This window comes from Lissotriton vulgaris, chromosome 5 (assembly GCF_964263255.1).
Source record: "Lissotriton vulgaris chromosome 5, aLisVul1.2, whole genome shotgun sequence".
Lineage (NCBI taxonomy): Eukaryota > Metazoa > Chordata > Amphibia > Caudata > Salamandridae > Lissotriton > Lissotriton vulgaris.
The window spans coordinates 373,236,608-373,258,989 of record NC_141693.1 but is presented as its reverse complement, the minus strand read 5'-3'; the positions used below and the strand labels follow the sequence as shown (position 1 = coordinate 373,258,989).

The 22,382-nt window shown below is 45.0% G+C and overlaps 1 protein-coding gene across 1 annotated transcript in view; it reads right to left on the bottom strand.

Moving 5' to 3' along the window:
* The window catches only part of RPL22 (ribosomal protein L22), a 98,098-nt gene extending 91,568 nt beyond the window's left edge, over positions 1-6,530 (bottom strand). The window contains exons 1-2 of the mRNA XM_086921722.1: positions 6,402-6,530; positions 573-677 (exon numbers count right to left, since the gene is read on the bottom strand). Of these exons, the coding sequence (XP_086777848.1) occupies positions 573-677; positions 6,402-6,413 (117 nt within the window). The 5' untranslated portion in view covers positions 6,414-6,530. The remainder of the gene's footprint in view (positions 1-572; positions 678-6,401) is intronic.
* Between the last annotated feature and the right edge of the window lie 15,852 nt (positions 6,531-22,382).

Below are 22,382 nucleotides of genomic sequence, written 5' to 3'. Positions count from 1 at the left end.
TGAGGGACCGGGTAAAGGTGGTGTGACTGATTAGGATCATCACGTTAAAATCAAGATGCCTTTACAATCAGTATATACAAGGTTCCAAAGATGCATCTAACATAGGTTTAGACTAATCAATTTCTTTATATCCTATGATGTGCTTGAGTGGCGTAGTCGGGGAGAGGCGCTATTCCCTAGGAGAGACTAGGTTGGTCAAGCTCATGGTGAACGTATTTTAGTCTTTAGAGCTGTTGTCATTTGTGTAGGTTGCGATAATAAAGCTTTTTTGTATTAGTTGAAGACTACTGCAGCAGTCTTCTTTAAGGATAATCTAGTAGATAAACGGCTGTGAGGAGTGATACACTATAGCAGAGAGGGGTCACGTCCAGTAGAAGCTGCTGATCGTGTATACTGAGGAACGCATGGACAGTGTGCAGTCCAACATAAGTCAAGGATTTTGGCCTAGAGCGTTAGGGAAAATGAACATGTAGACAGGACAAAAGTTGGCGAACATCCTTGTAGCCCCATTTATTGGCAGCCATGTTCATTACACTCAAATTAAAAATCAGTAATGACAAAAAAATACTTACAAAGTTAGAAGCATCCATTATGCCATCTTCTACGGGATGGGTACAGTCCAAAGTAAACTTTAGAACCTGCTTCTTTTTTTTGCTGCCCTTTGTTGCAGGCTTCTTCTACAAGTGAATACACAAAAGAGAGTCAAGACATTTAATGAACTGTTTTATTTAAAGTCTACAGAATGAACAACGAAAACTCAGAAAGGGATATGTACTCCTAGGTCAAGTGACTGGTGTATTTTGGATGTTGGATTATCAACTATCTCTTGCTCCAATATGAAAGCTACTGGCAGCCAAATGGCTATACGATCGATTTAGTGGACAGGGTGCAATGTCAGTTCAGAAGGGCTAGATACTTCTGATATTATCAAATGTAAATCCAGTAAATACATGAACACCAACGCACCTTGGAGACACTTGCTTAGCTGCATCACATCAAGTTAAACCTTGGCTATTCACAACTCACTTACATGGAAAACAGTTTTTGACCTGGATCCCAGACTACTTCCTCTATTCCATAAAAAGTAAAAAGGTATTGGTTGACCCTCTTCTACGGGGTATGCAGATAAATGTTAAATCTTAAGCTGTCCAATGCATTGATCCTAGACAGGAATATTTTTATATATTTTTATGCATATTACAGATCTAAGTTTTGAACTCAAAATCAAAAGCTTGTAACTGATTTGTTGATATCTCTTTGGCCTTTCCAGCTTCAGAGGATAAACCAAAACCAAAACCAAACTTACCAAACTATTCACTCATTTAACAAGCTGCTATAATACCGCACACTGCCTTCGTGTATTCATTATGATACCTGGTATAATATATTCATTAGGTTATGCATTGCTCTGTCTGCAACTGTGGTACCTGGCATCATATACAAATATATGTAGATGGCGAACCATGAATTGTGGGAATGTTTTTCACCAAGGGCTTCCGAGTGACATCAAATAGACAATGAGTGAATTTCGAGTTGTCTACAATATCACTCAGAACTTTAAGGTTGAAAATATCCGCATAATCCACTTTATACCCATCTATAAATTTGTTATGTATGGCCCCCAAATAATATGGTCCTGCTCTCATCTGCTAGGCAAGTGCAGAGGGGTAATGGAGGAGCCATACATAACATGGCCTCTCCGCCATGGCCCATTTGTTGGAAAAAATATTAACTTAACTGCCATCTTCCCTGCTTTCCTTGCCCCTCCTTTGCTATGCTTCTGCTTTTAGTCAGACCCTCCAGCATTTCGCGAAATCAGCTAAAGAGCGCAATGACTGAAATATTTTCCATAATAGCCACGAAAAATGCTCTCGGCAGGTAGTAAAACTTGGGGAGTTCCTATTGGCTGTACGTACACACGTTATCACGTGCGGCAGTAAAGCCATAATAGCTGCTCCCTGTTATATTACAGCCAGGGGGGGCCAGGTTTTGCATTTCCCTGGCCATCTGCTCTGTTGGTCCAAGCTATTGCAGCATAAAACCACAACAACACATAAAATCACCAAACACATGACCACCACATGAAAATGCACTACAAAATGTGAAAATATTCTTTCCACACATTGCCACCTCCACAAATCTTCTTTGCTAATGCGGTGGTAAAAGTTGCTAGCACTAAGCACTGCTTTACCACCAAGGAGTTGGAATAGAGCTGGTCGTTTTTTTGTGGTCTGTCCCTTTTCTCTTTGCCAACACCTGCTGGTTGTGTATCTGAAGTGCACAAACCAGCACATATAATATTTTATTTTGGTTGCTCACAGCAGTAATATAAGCAGAGGCTCCTATCACAAAAGGAGCTTTTCTGTCTTCCAGGTGGTCTATTTTTTTAATAATCATTTATATTGCGTTGTGTCGTCCTTAGGATCAGTGTGCATTTTTATGATCGTTTCCCTTTGACATCTAGATGCTGGAGGAAGGTAAGGTGTAACCTAGGGGGGTGGCGTTACAGAAATAGGTATTGGGTGATATGTTATTGAGGGAGGTTTAGGGCAAGATGTTACTGAGGGGGTATTGGGTAGATGTTACTGAAATAGGTATTTGGTAACATGTTACTGAGTTTGGTATTGGATAAGATATTACTGAGGGGGTATTGGGTAAGTTGTTACTGAAGGAGAGATTGGATGAAATGTTATCAAAGGAGGTAACATTGCCCCCCCTCGCTCAAGTGGCCCGACGCCACAACCTCACCATCATCTCCTACACAGACGACACTCAGCTCATCCTCTCCCTCACCAAGGACCCGCACTCCGCCAAATCCAACAACCACGACGGGATGAAGGTTATCGCCGACTGGAGGAGCAGCCGTCTGAAACTGAACTCGGACAAGACAGAGGTCCTCATCCTCGGACCCACCCCCTCAGCCTGGGATGCCTCCTGGTGGCCGACCACCTTGGTAACAGCACCAACGCCAACCGACCACGCACACAACCTAGGATTTATCCTCGACTCCACCCTCTCCATGTCCAAACAGGTCAACGCCGTATCCTCCTCCTGCTACAACACCCCCCGCAGAATCTACAAATGGATCCCGACCGAGATAAGAAGAATGGTAACACAGGCCTTCGTAAGCAGCAGCTGGACTACGGCAACGCACTCTACGCCGGAATCCCAGCCAAACACCTGCGTCGTCTCCAGTGCATCCAAAACGCCTCCGCCAGACTGATCGTCAAGGTACCCCGCTGCTGCCACATCACCCCCCACCTGCGAGACCTCCACTGGCTCCCTGTTGAAAAGAGGATCACCTTCAAACTCCTCACCCACGCACACAAAGCCCTCCACAACGCAGGACCAGCCTACCTGAACAGCAGACTCTGCTTCCACACACCCTCCCGCCAGCCTCGCCCTCGTCCCCCGCATCCAGCGTACTACCTCCGGCGGCAGATCCTTCTCCCACCTCGCTGCCAAAACCTGGAACACCCTACCTACGTCAGACTGAAGACCTCGCCTTCAGAAAACGCCTCAAGACCTGGCTTTTCGAGCAGTAACGCTCCCCCCAGCGCCTTGAGACCCTCACGGGTAAGTAGCGCGCTATACAAGTCCTCTGATTGATTGATTAATGGGTGAGTCTAACTCCTGGGAAACAACCCATGCATGGCAGAATCCTGATATTTTTTACTCCCCATCACAAAAGTCTTGCTGCCGACATCCAAATGGAATCTTTATGAGCTAATGATTACGTCTCCACCTTCAAGGGGGAACAGAAACCAGCTTTCAAAACATAAGAGGATCTGATCAGCCCTATAATTCAAGGTTATGTATTTAATCTTGTACAATGGGAGGTCCTTGACACTCTGGACACAGTTAATGAAATGGTTTCACTCCTCACCCTTTTCTACCATATCTGATTACTCATGTCTTAACAGTGATTAGGCAAGAGGCGACCTCCCTATGCAGTCTGTCTCACTTATTTGGATCAGCCACTACGATGCTGCGTCTTAGGGTGCCTGAGGAAGAGGTGTCCTGCCTCACGGATCCGGGAGGAGGAGGTGCTCCAACAGGGATGCATGCATTCATGGGCCACGAGAACATCCCAGGGAGAAATACAGCACCGTCCCACTAGGTTAGGACATGGAGCTGTGCTTCCGTAGAGCTAAAAAAACATTTAAAATATGACTATTGCAAAGTGGAATTTTTTTCTAAAACAGTTTCCATTGAATTCAGCCTGAAAATGAATGATTGAGAGTCAAATAAAGTAACGCAAATTTGCCGCTAAATAACCATATTTGTGGCGCTAAATTTGCTAATCCATGCCACAATATCCTGGGGGGTCTGTTCAGTTAAAGCAGATAAGCAGCGCTATGTTGACAGGCTCGTAAGGAGTCTTGTCAGCCTGGCCTAGAAGGCCTTTGTGTTGTAGCAGCAGTGGGCAACGAGTTTTGGTATCAACTGTTGCTAGGTCATAGGATTGAGTTACTAGATTTAGAATCTGTTATACACAATAGATACATCTACACTTTAAGAGAGCCTAGGTTGCCACCAGCATGTTGGCAACAACCTGACTGCATTCATAAAAGGAATAATGGAACGTAACTGCAATGTTTGATTGGAACGTAACTGCAATGTTTGAAATATGTCCAAAGCTCCCAATTTTATAGAATAATTGAGAAAATGTCAGGGGGGTGTTAGCGACTGAATATATTTTATAAAATAACAAGGGTGGCAGGGATACAACGTTAACAAGTTTGAAGACTGCTGATGTAAACAAACATAGTATGAGCTTTAATAGCTGGAACGAAGAACTGTCTGCAACACCAAAAAAGTAGCCCTTTCCAATACAACAGTTGAGTAATGGGCTCTTGATATGCAACGGGTGCTCCAACTATACTTCTTTACATTAAGGAACAAACTGCACACGTCTTACAACCTACAAATTTCCAGAGAAGGTGAAAACAGGCAAAAGGCAATTAATTGTACTTCAAGAACTTTGCCATTTCGTTTTTTCATGAAAATGTTGCTACCATTATCCACCCTACTTATGACAAAAATATATTAAGACTATTCCAGGTCATTCTTTTCGAACTTTCAAAGTTTACCTTGCGTGCTGAGAGAATTCGCCAATTTAAACAGGATTTGAAAACAGCAAGGTATATTACATTTCAAAGAAACTGAACAAGCTTAAAGAAAGAACACAACGCACGTCTAAAAATTTGACTTCAGGTGACCTAGCTCTGCCTAGAGTTAAAGCAGAAACCGAGGGAATAAGCACGTTTGTTATATATAGCCTAACAATCCTATCATTCCAACAACCCACACCAATTTAAACGAAACTGACTTACTTCGTATAGTATAATTGGTTTTAGTATAAAAATGCTATGGTTTTTGGACGGGTCGTTCAGGGCTTACTAATTTTCGTGGTGTGTGTAAACACTTCTGCGTCGCTCAACTCAAGGGCTAACACTCTGTAGTTATGACGCAACCTTACTACATACACTGAGACCAACTGCATTACACATTATGCATACATTATGGCGTATTAGTAACTTTGAAATACATTTGGTATGGTTAATAGGGGGGACATTGACTTTAATATGGCGAATGTTGCAACAGTGAGTTTCGTCCCCCCACCCCCCAAAACCATCACACAAAAATACATTTTGGGATGCTTATTTATTTCATGCTTATTGTTAACGAATGTTAGCATGCCTAACTGACCAAAGAGAACTTATTTTCATCATCGGTAGAACGCCCCTTATAGAGATCAATTGAAGACAACAGTATTCCTAAGTTAAGTTTTTGCAACGCCCGTCACAGTGTTTGCCCGGTTTGTGCCGGGACTGGTATCTCGTTTATCTGGTCCAAAATAATCCATCATATGCACGGGTACATTCAACTGCGTACGTGTACATACAGGGTCAAGTGATAACTGAATAAACTGGGCGGCATGATGCATAAAATAAAGTTGAACAGTGGTGGTGTAAACGTCCTCTAGCAGGAAATCTCACCCTATGGCTTAACTCATTTTACACCGCAAACAACTAGCAAGTAGGATCACGGTCTTTGCATCGCCGACATGCGGGAAGATAGTCACATACATTTAGAGTATTAAAAGCAAGGCCCTCGCAACGCCAATCGTGCACACACCATACAGGGTCTGTTCTCGCCAAACCCCGAAGCTACTCAGTTCGCACGGTATTGAGGGCTCGTGGTAAACGATTCTACTACAGGCCGCCTGGCAGCAGCGCAACGTGCCATCAGTCTCTGCAAAACAGAGCCCCAGACCGCGGCCCCAAACTCTCAAAGTCGACTACAGTCTAGAACCCAAGAAGCAGAGTGGGAAGAGCGTGTAACCCAAGCAATGAAAACCACTTAACATCAAAACCTGAGAGCAACCAGATACTGACCACAGGCGCCATTGCGACTCAATTACGACCGAAAGGAAGAAAGAAGAGTGCGCATGCGCAAAGTACTTCCGAGTGCAGGCAGCATACATCAACTTGGAGCCGATCATGGTGTCCGGGGATCGATTATTCAAGTCGTGAAACGGGACAGCGATAGTAGGCTCAGAGACCTTTGTAACACTTTGCGCTCAGCACACAATTGTGCATCAGTGCTATTTTTGTAGCGCTGTATATTTTAAAAGATTATTATAATCCACAAGATTAATGTTGACAGTTCGTGATCAGTAATCCCGCAGACATTATTGTTTAGGCGTCAGAACATTTGATAACTTTTAAAGTTTGATTAACCAAATAAATACAACTAGTAAATGTTAAGAATATGTGACAATTTGCCCGTTTTTAGGATGTTGAATTGTATGTAGAATTGAAATCGGAAAATATTGCTTGTTACTGTGATCGTGTTGTTTTTCCCATTTTTGCTGCTTCTTTTCGACAAGGGAGTTTGCCACGTAGTGTTTCTTTTCTGTCAATGAACTGAAAGGCGTAGTTTGCATGGAGCAGAAATCGTCATGAGGCGAATTACGGCAGAAAAAAACGTTTATAGGAAGCGTGCTGTAGTTTTCAGCGTGGCTGTCCTGGTGTGGCGGCCATCTTGGGCAGGGAGTACTTCTATACGGTCATCTGTTTAACAACAACATTTTTCAAAATTATGATTGTCGTTTGCTTATAGTCACCTGTGGTGCAAAACCAATATTTACACTAGAATAATCTGAGGTTATCTACATTTTAAGCCTCTACGTAAGACTAAAATGTGACGACATTTTAAATGGATTCCGAAAAAGAAGATACATACTAACCTTGCTTATTATTCTTAAATATTTCCATGCCTGTGCCAATAAAACAGCAGTCACACCAAAGTAAACATACTCCATTGACGATGTAAAACCATCTCATGGTGATCCTGCTTTCCTATTTTTTTGTGTATTAGTGTACATTTTTGCAGTGCTATTGCATATCAATCACTTATTCACTACATAATTTCTGTCAATTCATTTTGTAACGTACATGCCAACATTTTAGAAGAGGAAAGTGGGAGATTTTAAAGAACATCATTGGGAGACTGAATTTACACCATTGGTTTCTATAGAAACAGAGGCAATTTCAGGAGGAACACAGCCACAATAAAGACATTCTTGGCCTCACAAATCAGGAGTCTATAAGTGATGAAGGTCCACACAGGAGCTTGTAATTCAGGATGTTTTATTCACGTAGTTAATAGGTAGTAAGGTTCAGAACATCAAGTAGTTAAGTTGTATATCAGAGCCCCACCAGTAGCTACCTGTCAGCTGCTCAGCCCATGACCAACTGTCACTTGACCTCTTTCTGAGTCCCAACATTCCGAGGAATTCAATTCAATTCAAAGATAGGTTTATTCGATTTTTGAAGGTAAAAACCATAAAAGCACATTTAAATACAATTTTTAAAAACATTTCCATTCATTTAATACATTATACGTGAGGTTAAAATTTGTATAATTGATAAGAACCTATTATGAGGTATTTCCAGAAAATAGTATATATAAAAATAGTTGATAAAAAGTATTCAGTCCATCGACGCTCTACATTTTACTACGTACTTCAGAAACTTAGCTACTGCTGCCACAGTGACTTCATCTTGTAACATATATAATTTAATCAAGGCTGGTCTGCATTGCCTAAGGCCCCATAATTTTAGCAGCGGAACCAAATATCTCTTTCTTCCCCATTCATAATATTTACAGAATAAAATGCAATGGATATTTGATTGGTTTGAAATATCGTCACAAGGGCAGTTAATCAATTTGGCAGACCAATCATTTACAGTTGGAAATGTTATCAGTCTGAAGAAGCAGTCAGTCCTCATCCTTGTTAATAATAATCTCGTATAGGCGGAGTATAATGGTGATAGGTAATGGTTGAATACCTGCTCCGCACAACAGGAGGTGATGGTGGGAAATAGTTGGCTTGTTTCCCTCTAAATAAGGATTCAGAAAAGGGGGTGGTGATGAACAGAGTGTCTGAATTAAGCAGACCACTCTTACCCAGTCCAAAAATCAGGGCTTGATCCATCACCGTTTTTTAGCTCACTGCACCATCCATTCAGATGTGAGTCCCTAGCTCATTGCACCATCAGGATTCAAGCAAGCCGGGCCGACGACGGCTGAAATGCCATAAACCGGTCCCCGGTCGCTTGTTTCCTTCCCAGTATAAGAATTGGCTTGGTAGTTTGGTTTGCCCTGTTCCCATCATGCACTGGGACAGGAACAGACTAATTTGCATGTAGCCAGGTTCTGAGCTGGGATGGTGCAGGGAGCTAAAAAACGGTGATGGATCAAGCCCTGATCTTTGGACTGGGTAAGAGTGGTCTGCTTAATTCAGACACTCTGTTTATCACCACCCCCTTTTCTGAATCATTTTGTCCACCATAAGCGTGGAAGGGTATACTCAGATGGGAGTCCCTAGCTCATTGCACCATCAGGATTAAAGCAAGCCGGGCCGACGACGGCTGAAATGCCAGAAACTGGTCCCCGGTAGCTTGTTTCCTTCCCAGTATAAGAATTGGCTTGGTAGTTTGGTTTGCCCTGTTCCCATCATGCACTGGGACAGGAACAGACTAATTTGCATGTAGCCAGGTTCTGAGCTGGGATGGTACAGTGAGCTAAAAAACGGTGATGGATCAAGCCCTGATCTTTGGACTGGGTAAGAGTGGTCTGCTTAATTCAGACACTCTGTTCATCACCACCCCCTTTTCTGAATCATTTTGTCCACCATAAGCGTGGAAGGGTATACTCAGATGTGAGTCCCTAGCTCATTGCACCATCAGGATTCAAGCAAGCCGGGCCGACGACGGCTGAAATGCCAGAAACCGGTCCCCGGTAGCTTGTTTCCTTCTCAGTATAAGAATTGGCTTGGTAGGTTGGTTTGCCATGTTCCCATCATGCACTGGGACAGGAACAGACTAATTTGCATGTAGCCAGATTGTGAGCTGGTATGGTGCAGTGAACTAAAAAACTGTGATGGATCAAGCCCTGATCTTTGGACTGGGTAAGAGTGGTCTGCTTAATTCAGACACTCTGTTCATCACCACCCCTTTTTCTGAATCATTTTGTCCACCATAAGCGTGGAAGGGTATACTCAGATGTGAGTCCCTAGCTCGTTGCACCATCAGGACTCAAGCAAGCCGGGCCGACGGCGGCTGAAATGCCAGAAACCGGTCCCCGGTAGCTTGTTTCCTTCCCAGTATAAGAATTGGCTTGGTAGTTTAGTTTACCCTGTTCCCATCATGCACTGGGACAGGAACAGACTAATTTGCATGTAGCCAGGTTCTGAGCTGGGATGGTGCAGTGAGCTAAAAAGCGGTGTTGGATCAAGCCCTGATCTTTGGACTGGGTAAGAGTGGTCTGCTTAATTCAGACACTCTGTTCATCACCACCCCCTTTTCTGAATCATTTTGTCCACCATAAGCGTGGAAGGGTATACTCAGATGTGAGTCCCTAGCTCATTGCACCATCAGGATTCAAGCAAGCCGGGCCGACGACGGCTGAAATGCCAGAAACCGGTCCCGGTAGCTTGTTTCCTTCCCAGTATAAGAATTGGCTTGGTAGTTTGGTTTGCCCTGTTCCCATCATGCACTGGGACAGGAACAGACTAATTTGCATGCAGCCAGGTTCTGAGCTGGGATGGTGCAGTGAGCTAAAAAACGGTGATGGATCAAGCCCTGATCTTTGGACTGGGTAAGAGTGGTCTGCTTAATTCAGACACTCTGTTCATCACCACCCCCTTTTTGAATCATTTTGTCCACCCTAAGCGTGGAAGGGTATACTCAGATGTCAGTCCCTAGCTCATTGCACCATCAGGATTCAAGCAAGCCGGGCCGACGACGGCTGAAATGCCAGAAACCGGTAACCGGTAGCTTGTTTCCTTCCCAGTATAAGAATTGGCTTGGTAGTTTGGTTTGCCCTGTTCCCATCATGCACTGGGACAGGAACAGACTAATTTGCATGTAGCCAGGTTCTGAGCTGGGATGGTGCAGTGAGCTAAAAAACGGTGATGGAGCAAGCCCTGATCTTTGAACTGGGTAAGAGTGGTCTGCTTAATTCAGACACTCTGTTCATCACCACCCCCTTTTCTGAATCATTTTGTCCACCATAAGCGTGGAAGGGTATACTCAGATATGAGTCCCTAGCTCATTGCACCATCAGGATTCAAGCAAGCCAGGCCGACGGCGGCTGAATTGCCAGAAACCGGTCCCCGGTAGCTTGTTTCCTTCCCAGTATAAGAATTGGCTTGGTAGTTTGGTTTGCCCTGTTCCCATCATGCACTGGGACAGGAACAGACTAATTTGCATGTAGCCAGGTTCTGAGCTGGGATGGTGCAGTGAGCTAAAAAACGGTGATGGATCAAGCCCTGATCTTTGGACTGGGTAAGAGTGGTCTGCTTAATTCAGACACTCTGTTCATCACCACCCCCTTTTCTGAATCATTTTGTCCACCATAAGCGTGGAAGGGTATACTCAGTTATGAGTCCCTAGCTCATTGCACCATCAGGATTCAAGCAAGCCGGGCCGACGACGGCTGAAATGCCAGAAACCGGTCCCCGGTAGCTTGTTTCCTTCCCAGTATAAGAATTGGCTTGGTAGTTTGGTTTGCCCTGTTCCCATCATGCACTGGGACAGGAACAGACTAATTTGCATGTAGCCAGGTTCTGAGCTGGGATGGTGCAGTGAGCTAAAAAACGGTGATGGATCAAGCCCTGATCTTTGGACTGGGTAAGAGTGGTCTGCTTAATTCAGACACTCTGTTCATCACCACCCCCTTTTCTGAATCATTTTGTCCACCATAAGCGTGGAAGGGTATACTCAGATGTGAGTCCCTAGCTCATTGCACCATCAGGATTCAAGCAAGCCGGGCCGACGACGGCTGAAATGCCAGAAACCGGTCCCCGGTAGCTTGTTTCCTTCCGAGTATAAGAATTGGCTTGGTAGTTTGGTTAGCCCTGTTCCCATCATGCACTTGGACAGGAACAGACTAATTTGCATGTAGCCAGGTTCTGAGCTGGGATGGTGCAGTGAGCTAAAAAACGGCGATGGATCAAGCCCTGATCTTTGGACTGGGTAAGAGTGGTCTGCTTAATTCAGACACTCTGTTCATCACCACCCCCTTTTCTGAATCACTTTGTCCACCCTAAGCGTGGAAGGGTATACTCAGATGTGAGTCCCTAGCTCATTGCACCATCAGGATTCAAGCAAGCCGGGCCGACGACGGCTGAAATGCCAGAAACCGGTCCCCGGTAGCTTGTTTCCTTCCCAGTATATGAATTGGCTTGGTAGTTTGGTTTGCCCTGTTCCCATCATGCACTGGGACAGGAACAGACTAATTTGCATGTAGCCAGGTTCTTAGCTGGGATGGTGCAGTGAGCTAAAAAACGGTGATGGATCAAGCCCTGATCTTTGGACTGGGTAAGAGTGGTCTGCTTAATTCAGACACTCTGTTCATCACTACCCCTTTTCTGAATCTCCCTCTAAATAAGAGCGCCTATCTTCCAGCAAACCTAGGCAGCATTCTTTAAGAGCCTTTTTCGTAATCAAAGAACATGAAATAGGATTTTCAAACAGTTCAGAAAGGCCTATAGAATTTAGGAATTTACTAACATAAGAAAGCCACGGTATATTTCTTGAGGCGGCTAGACCCATACAGTCTCTAATAACATCCTTGCTAAAATCTGTTTCACTAGAGGTCCATATCTTGTGCCAAAGCAATATTGGACTTATCTTAATTACGTCAGTGATATGAACCCGAGCAAGTTCATTGTGGCAGATGGTAGTAGAGATAGATCTAGGCACTGCTAATAAGTATCTCAAAAAAGCATTCTCACTAATTTAGATCTCTCGACAGTCCGCCATGCCCCAGATTCCTGCACCATAGGTCGCAGTGGAAACGCATTTCGCTACGTAAATATTGAGCAGGATCTGAACCGGCTTACCGCCCAATTTTTTAGCAAATTCCTTTAAAGCGCCTATTTCTCGACAAAAGGCCAGGTTGCGTGTGTTGATGGCTGTGTTCCATGATCCCCTGCTATTAAAAACAATACCCAAATAGGTGAAGGTCTTTGTCAAGCTTATCTTTGTTTGATTAAAAAAAGTATTGCAGTCTACTTTGTTTTTTAACATGCAACACATGGTAAAGGTTTTTCCCACATTTATCCTAAGTCCTCTTGAACCCATAAATGAGGAAAAACCAGTCAGTGCTTTCTGCAGACCTTGTTGTGTTCTTGACATTATGACAGCATCGTCTGCATAAAGTAATATTGGTACTGCCATGCCATTAATTTTGGGATAATCTACTTCCAGCTTAGCCAGGTAATCTGCCACTCCGTTTATGTACAAGTTAAAAAGAAACGGGGCAAGGATGCATCCCTGGCGGACACCTTTTTTTATAGGAAATTTCTTGGTGCATTTTTCGTTTTTTCCATATCGTACCATTGCCCCCGCCCCTCGGTATAATTCCTTTATAAATTCAAGTATGTTTAAATCAATTCCTAGCTCTACAAGGGTGCTCCAAAGTACGCTGTGGTTAAGGCAATCAAATGCTGAACTTAGGTCAACAAAATTGATGTATAGATTGCTCTTTTTTACCACATCGTATTTAGTTGTAATCAAGGCCAGGTTGAGACATTACTCTACAGTGCCTAGCCCCGATACAAATCCATATTGGAATTTTGAAAGAACTCCCTTTTCTGTGGCCCAGGTTTGTAATTTATTCAACAGGACTCTACCTGCTACCTTCATCATTAAATCAAGTAGGGAGATTGGCCTGTAGCATTTTGGGTCCATTCTATCTCCTTTTTTGAAGATGGGAATTACAATAGCTTCCTGCCATGTTGTTGGAAAACCTTCTAGGCTATAGGAATTAAGAACATTTGTAAGGAGGGGGGCCCATAAAGACATATTATCTTTAAATATGTCGATTGGAATGCCATTCGGCCCGGGAGCTTTAGAGTTTGCACTTTCCAGTATGGCCATTTCTATTTCTGGCAGTGAAAAGTGTATCTGTAGCGGGAATATATCTGCCGGGGATCTCTGTAAGTCACTGTCATTTATCAGCCAGGGATCGAGTTATGTGGTTCAACCAATTCATCTATTTTGTAGAAATCTGTGAAGTGATTGATCCAGACGTCCTCTGTTATAGCAATTTCTAGGAGGTCTGTCGTCCTCTCCCTAAAAAAAGGTGCGTTCACTTCCCTCCAGAAGGCCGTATTATCCCTCAAGGTGCTAGCTTTTAGTAGCGCTTCCCAGGCGGCATCTTTCAGTTCCCTTTTTCGTTTCTTGATTGACTGTTTATATACCAGCCGAGCAGTTCAAATTTCTAGTAAATTTTTGGGTACTCTTTTTAATATGTTTTTAAGGGTATTATGGGCTTTTGAACATTCAGAGTTGAACCAACCCACAGACTTATCCCTGTCATCTTCTCTTTGCTTCCTTGTCAAGTTTTTCTTGATTGTGGCTGCTATTTTACCAAAGGCCGCTTTTACTGCGCACAGGTTAAAAGGTTCATCGAGGCATATCACAAATTGATCAAGATCCTCCATGATCAGATCTTTCAAAAAAGTTTTTGGGTTTACCTTGGACCATTTTATAGAGTAACCATTTGTACGTGCCAGGGAGATCGAGTGACAGTGTAAGGTTTCCGTCAAATCTGATGACTGACTGACCCTAAGGCCTGCATCAAATTTTGCACTAATCGGATAGTGATCACTCATGGCGATGTCCTCATTTTTTAAAGCCATGGCACTTTGATAATGGCTATTGGACATCAGCATGAAATCTATTAAAGAGTATGTCCCCCTCCACGTGGAAAGTGGGTTGGAAATTAACCATTGGCTCGGTGAGCTCATTAACAAAGCCTAAGTCCCACTCATGCATTAATTTGTTCATTAAATTTCCAAGATGGGTATGTTCGAAGTGGGTGCTTGGTTCGCCATTAAGGCTTCTTATATCACAAACATTCGATCCACTGTGGGGGAATAAATGACAGTTAAAATCGCCCATCACTATGGCACATCTTTCCACTACATCCCTTCCCATTCCCCACTTCAGGGCATTTGATAGCTCATCCATAAATTCTACTTGGTCGTCCCTCGCGATATTATTATACAAGTTAATCAACAAGAAACTATGGGCCCCTTTCCCGTTCACTATGAATGCCTGGATTGAGTGTCCAATTTTATTGTTTTTGTTTTTAGTCTTATTCTTATCCTGCTCAGAATCCAGACTCTCTACTGCCATGTTTGCCATATTTGAAGCATACATGCAGAGACCGCCTGAGCTCCTACCTTTACTAGTCTGTATAGCTGGAGTAAAATTAGTGCTGAAGCCTTCTAAGTTGGTAGGCTCCAGATCCCAACATTCTTGAAGACATATTAAGTCAAAATTATTGACAAAGTTCAAAAAAGTTGGGTCTGTGGCTTTTTTGGAAAGTCCCGCAATATTCCATGTTACAATGGACAGATTGTCCCTGGATCCTTTCCGAGTTAGTACCGTTTGACTTGACCCCACTCTTAACTGGATTGAGCTCCCATTTTTTCCTGCACTATCTCTTTGGGCTAGAAACTTATTTCGATTGCCATCCAATAAGACTTCTTCGTCTCCCCTGTTATTGGTTAGAATGTTAGTCCCCCCAGATAATTTACTTATTACTAATGGGTGCGGGCTGGGGGCTTCTTGGTCGATAGACAGATCAGTATTATTTTTCCCTAGTTTATGTTTGGATGAATGACAAGTCCTCTTGTTTGATTGGGTACGGATTCCCCTTTGGGCTATGGGCGTCCTGGGATTTATAGCTTCTATCTCGGTAGGTATTAAGCTTGGTGGTGGTCAGTCTGCCATTTCTAGACATGTAAATCGGTTGCTAGTTGGTATGCCCCTCCAGCCCTCCATATAGGATTGGTCTCCTCTTTGATTCCAGGACCAGGCCTCCCAGTCCCTTCTCCTATTCCGGGGGTCTATTTGGGTCCAGTTCCATTCAGAGCATTGGTTCCAGTTATACGGGGGTTCTTGGTCATAAGCATATGTTGGAGGATAAAAGAAGGATAGACGATTTGCATCAATTCCCTCTTTTTTTGCCAGTGTTGGCCATGAGCAAATATATTCAACTGTACCTGGGTCATCAAAATTTATAATGATACAGTCCCCCTGTGTTCTTTTCTTTGTTTCTCCAATCCAGGGAACCCTGCGCACCATAGAAATTCTACTACTACGATAGGGGCGAAGCGGTCTATTTATGCTGAGCCATTGCTGAACTTTATTTATTAATGACCAAGTGGATTCTCTCACATTTTCGGGGAGTTCTGGGACCCCTGTGAGGACCACTGTAAAAGGACTTGCCTCTGGTGGGAGATCGATGGTACGCCTAAACCTCCCTCCCTTTTTTTTGTCTCCCTCAGGTTGAGGTACTGGTGTCTTAGGTGGCGTTGGCTTTTGTTTTTCTGCTTGAGTGGGTCCTTTAGGGATATCAGGTATTATCTGTGTGTTGTCCTGAACTACTTTTGGTTTTTCTTGTGCATTGGGCATGTTTGAAGGTGTTTTAGTTCTTGTTGGTGGCCCTAGATGTTTCTGTGTGGTGATGCCTTTAATACCCCCCACATTAGTGACTCCTAAAGCTTTTGAGTTGGTCGGGTTGTTTGAGTGGATAGTTAGCTTGGCTATTTGTTTTTCAATGTTCATTAGAGTTCGCTCCATTGGTAATAGATGAATCTTAATCAACTCCCCGATGCTGGCTAGTATCTGTTTATTTGATTCACATAGATTACACCCTCCCCTTCCCCCCACCTGTAACATCTGCGTTGGGCGGTGTGGGTGAGAGGTTGACTATAGATATGTTTGTAGAATTTAAGTCTTTTTGTTTAGGGGGGGAGTTCCGGTGTCTTTGGTTCTTAGCAGAGACTTTGGTGGGTTGTTGTTTAAGCTCTTTCTTCTTCTTCTTATTTCTTTGTTTTGGGATGGCTCCCTCCCTCCTCCCCGTTTCCTGCTTTTTTGGGGATTCTACTTGGGTTGGGGGTACTATTTGGGTTGGGCTCATAACCAAGACAGGAGTTTTCTCTAAGTCTTCCCTTATCTCTGAATCCATTGTAAGTTGGGATGCAGATAGATCTACATTATTAGGGATGCTATGAATGTCTGTGGGGATTTCCAACAAGAGTGGTCCAATTGCTCCTGACTGGGTTGGAGTTCTGGCTGACGCCAAGGGGCCCATTGAGGACCTTCGTGCTATAGCTAGGTCTTGTGAAACCCTTCTTTCCAACAGGATGATGCCCTGATCTATCGACTCATTTGCCCTCGTGATGAATTGATCGATCGGGCCTGTAATCTGGCCTACACCCTGAGCCGTTTTGCTCCTACTTCCCCTTGTACTCATGATTAGTGGTAGGAATCAGCGTGTGTAATACAATAAACAGGGATAAGAGAAGGTAGTAATAACGTATACCTAGTGATTAATGGAAGCCCTCTTGCCAACAATAAGTTAGACAAATAGGTTTGGCAATTGAGCATATACAAGTGATACAGGGTGCAAAGTCTCGGTAGTGGAATGTTAATAAGGTGGCCCAGTCCAGTCTTACCCGGTCTTTAACGGGCTTAAACGGGCCCGCCCTTGGCCCGGGCTTCGCCCGCGCGTGTCCCGCGACGCGGGAGGTGTGCCGGTGTTTTCTGCGCCTCTGTGCGCGGAAGTGGACGTGGGTGGGCGGTGTTTGCCTCCAGGGATTCTGGGGGCTGTAGTCCCCCCACTCGGCGGCCGCAGATGGAACTCAGGCGGCGGCGAGGGGAACAAGCAGGCAGAACCACCAAAGAGCCTGCGCTTACAGTGCAAGATGTGCTGTCACTCCCAAAGGACTCCAGGTGCTCAGGGTCAAAGTCTCCCGCTCCACTGAAGGAGCGCCGGTGTTTTCTGCGCCTCCGTGCGCGGAAGTGGGCATGGGTGGGCGGTGTTTGCCTCCAGGGATTCTGGGGGCTGTAGTCCCCCTACTCGGCGGCCGCAGATGGAACTCAGGCGGCGGCGAGGGGAACCAACAGGCAGAACCACCAGAGAGCGCGCGCTTACAGCGCGAGATGTGCTGTCACTCCCAAAGGACTCCAGGTGCTCAGGGTCAAAGTCTCCTGCTCCACCGAAGGAGCGCCGGTGTTTTCTGCGCCTCCGGGCGTGGAAGTGGGCGTGGGTGGGCGGTGTTTGCCTCCAGGGATTCTGGGGGCTGTAGTCCCCCTACTCGGCGGCCGCAGATGGAACTCAGGCGGCGGCGAGGGGAACAAACAGGCAGAACCACCAGAGAGCGTGCGCTTACAGCTCGAGATGTGCTGTCACTCCCAAAGGACTCCAGGTGCTCAGGGTCAAAGTCTCAAAGAGGGTCAAAGAGGCATTCATCAGACTCCAACATTCTAAGGAGTCAGAGCACAGGCACTGGCTGAGCAGTGGTGGTAAAATACCTTACAATGTAAATGCAGGATATATCCCTTTTCCTTCTAACAGAAGAACAAATGCAAAATATGATAAAAGATAACGAGAGTGAACGAGGGACAGAAGGCAAGGAAGGAACAGCAGAGACAACATCAAGAAAAAGAGCAAGAAAAGCAGAGCGAGGAAAAAGATGGGAGAAGACAAGGAGAAGAAGGTAATGTGTAAGTAAGAAAATGGAAACCCCATCCTCAACAACAATTAATTAGAAAGAAGGAGACAGAGAGAAGAAAAGGAGGAAATACGAAATAGAGAGAGAACAGACATGCCAAAGACAACCCCCAAACATACCCACTGGCCCAGCAGGCAAGAAAGGAAGGAAGAATAAGGCATGACGCAAACCGGACACCAGCCTACACACAGACACAGAGAGGAGGGACTGCGGATCTCCTCCTGAACAGGGAAGAAGAAGAAAGAACAATAACAGGAGGAAAGACTGGAGACAAAGCAAGACTACAGGCAATGTAAGCCCAGAGACCAAGGATGAAAAATAGGTATGACATCATGAGGAATGCTGGACATAATGGAAAACAGAGAAGAAGCAAATTTGAATACATAGGGGCCCATTACGATGTCGGGCGGATTGCCCCCGCCAGGCTGGCGGTAGCCACCGCCAGCCTGGCGGGGGCAATCCGCCTGACATCCACACTCGTTTTCCGCCCTCCATATTAGTAGGGCGGGGAGGGCCTCGGCGGACGGAAAGACCGTCCATGGCCGGGGTGGAAAAGGAATAATATGGTGCCAGCCATATTAGGATGGGCAATTGTGGATGCCTTTTCCGTGGCAGCAATGCCGCCACGGAAAGGCATGCAGAGAATCCCTGCAGGGGCCCCTTGCGGGCCCCCAGGGACTCTGGGGGTGTGGGGGGTGCACAGGGGGGGTACCACAGCAGTTCCATGCACAGCATGGCAGGCACCGCGCGGTGCCTGCCATGCTGTGCATGGAAGTGCACAGCATGCTTTCCTGCCATTGTGGCGAGCTGTGCTGAGTGCACCGCCCGCCACAAAGGTAGGAATGCAGGATGCGCCCGCCACAGTGGCGGACACATCCTAATGCTTGCGACGGAACCCCGCCCTTAAGGCGGGTGGTCCCTATTACCACGAGGATGGCGGGCGGGCAAAGTCCGCCCGTCATCCTAATGAGGCCCATAGAGTATAACTAATACTTCCCCAGATTACAATAAAACAATAACAATCCGATATAGGTGTAACATAGCGTTATACAAAACAGCAAAATAACTGAATGTAGAAAGACAATATTGGCCAATACGACTAAGACCCATGACCGTCCTCTACTCCTATGCAGGAGTGTGAGGAGCCCTTTGAATAGGACTGGACCCATATTGTGTAAGCCTGTGAAAGGACAACCCAGCGTAGAGGAACAGTGCAGAGTAGAAATAGGTCAAAACCCCATAAGACGCACCCTGTGTGAGGGTAGCAATATAGATGTAAATGGAACGGTAACCCTTGAGACAGTCCCCTGTGTAATTGAGAAAAACGTAAATGGCTCTTGTAGGCATGTGAAAAATAGCAATTGAGGCAAGAACCTATTGCCCTCCCTGTGTAGTGAAATGTAAAATGTAAAATACTGCACGGAAGTGAAATGCACAATGCCCCTGTAGGTGTGTGGAAGACCACAAAGTAACAGCCGCATCCCTATGTGGACTGGTGTGCAATGCAGGACAAACAGATTTATGTAGCATGGGGCTGCCCGGAGAAGCATGAAAGGGTGTGGGGCAAGTGGCTACGTCAGGCGGAATTAATTGAATGCAATTGTGCTAATGGCAGGAGTTGAACAAAGGCCCCCGCAGCTACCGACGTGCGGGGGGCACCCTCAGCACAGCACTCTTGCTGCAGAGCTCCCGATTGAGCCCGGAGGCGGCCCCTCCATGCGCCTTGCAGGGAGGCCTCCTCGAGTTTCGTTACACCAGTGGCTAATGGTGTTCTCTGGTGGAAATGCATGTACACTTTTCAGTGTTGTATCTGATGCGATTTATATAACACAATCCGTACACGGGGTCGAGATGTACTTCATCATGCTATCATGTGGCTGTATTGTCTGTAATACAATTGATACATTTGATTATAAAAAAAAAACTGTAAGGATACTATTCACAATGTAATTGGTAGCACATCTTTAGTATCTTATACATGCCACTGTATAATAATAAAAAAACATAGCCAAAATGCTTAGCCCAGTGATGGCCCACTGGTACTTACACCGTAATCTGTATGTAAAGTCATCATTGGTCTTATGGACCATTGTTACTTGACTCAAAGCGCTGCAAGGGAGCAAAAATCAGAAATACATTTCCAATTTGTGAAGCAAATCTTACTCCCCAATAAGGATTCATTAATTAGGATTGTTGGTTTTGACCCTTCTTGCAGGGTCATCCCTACACTTTTTGCCTTTCTCCTAGCCTTTTTTCTGACATGGTGTTGGTGGGTTTAGGCCTCTGGGCACTTTAGCACTGATTTTCGGTTGCTTAATGCTATATTTGGGTGATAAACAGGTACTTATGAGGTGCAACCAATGCCCAGACAGTGTTAACAAGTGTTTCAAGAAAAATAGAGCCCTATTGTGCAGTGTGTGCTAAACCACATGTAGAAAAAAGCACAGGGCTTTTTTACATAACCCTCACCCACCAAAGTCACTCCTTGGTGGCATGCTTCATCATAGGGTGTGAAATGCTGCAGGGCTTCACCCGTATCTGGTGGAATATCTCCTCACACTGAGCGAGCCCCTCCCATACCCGGTATTTCCAGGCGATCACAAGTGCCTGCAGCAGCCGCTGCTCCGCTTCCTCATTGTCCTACCCCCTCCCCCCAAGGTCCCCTGAAATGTCCGATAGTGACGCACACAGATGAAAGGGGACAACTTAACTAAACAGCATGTGCAATCGTCCCTTCCTGTGAATAGTGGGGAAATACAGGGCACAAGTCCTAAACCAGAAATGAATGTGTTCTTGGGTAATGTAACTGGTGCTCATGTAATGTGCTCAAATGCCTTTGTCTCGAGTCTGCGCTATATAAAACTGCAAAAACAACATCAGTAACTAAAGCACTGACAGGAGAAACTTTAAAATTTTATATAAACTGATCGATGTTGTTAGCCATTAGAGTTAAGGACATCAATCTAAGGTCCGATTAGGACCAATTTCAATATTCGTCTTTATTTACTAGCGGGTCTGACCACTGGGAACCACTGGCTCAAATTAAGCACCGCTCCTGCCATCATTCTGCATCGTGCTGCTGAGAGGTACTATTCAGAAAAGGGGGTGGTGATGGACAGAGTATCTGAATTAAACAGAACACTCATACCCAGTCAACAGATCAGGGCTTGATCCATCCCCGTTTTTTAGCTCACTGCACCATCCCAGCTCAGAACCTGGCTACATGCTGAGAGGTACTAGGCAGTGCGGCAGTATCCCCGAGCCTCTCCAGCCAGCACCAGCGGAACCCAGGGAGACAGCGGGCAGACTGCTTCGGCCTCAGTAGTTCTCGCAGTACCCCGGGCAATGCCGGGAACAGCCACATGTTATGTTCGCAGAGTGGGGGCGGAGTAAATAAAATTTGCTTCCTCATTGTAGAGCAGCCTCTGAGTCCCAGGGCTTCGGGGGGAGCTCGGCATCAGGAAGAAAACCAAGAAAGCGTTTTTAATTTCACTGAAATTGGAAATATAGCTTCACTGGCTCTCTCTCCCCCTCTAATGAAAACCAGACCAAGTCAGATGGAGCAGAAGTGTTTTACTCACGTGCTCTCCGTAGACTAGGCCGGAGAGCAGAAAGCGCTTTATGCCAGCTTCCCGTCCACTTGAGAGGCGCTGGAAGGGGCTCACAGACAATGAGAAGAGCGGAGTCAGTGTAGTATGCTGTAAGTGATTTATTCGTGCTTTACCTTTAAGATCTTGTTCTATTTTGTTGTACATTCTGTTTAGAGTGCTTTTGCATTCTTTTCCCTATTCATTCTGTTCCTCCTCGTCAGATTGCTGTTGGTGTGTTCTACATTGACAACCTCTGCCGTGGGCTCCCTATAAGTGTATTTAACTGGATATTAAATATCATATATCTCGCTTCCTTCTTGGATTTCATTGGGTTTATTTCATCTTACCCCATACTACAATTTGGTACCAGGAGTGGGGCCTTATTTTTAAAGAAAATATTTTTTATCGTTTTATTCGGAAGCCTTTCAAAATACTTGGAGCCTACGGACAGGAGCATCTTTCTATCAAGAACTCGATTTCTCGAAGGTGCATCATACAAGGTTATTTAACTTTTCTTGAGTTCTTCGCTTATTTAATTACTAGCGACCGCCGTTTCAGGCGACATTTGAATCGCTACTCACGCGATCAATGCTCGAGCCATCCACTCTCTCTTCATTCATCCTGTGACGTCTTGCAAAGATTTCTGGGATTATTGCGTCAACGCACCGCAAAGGATTGTGGGA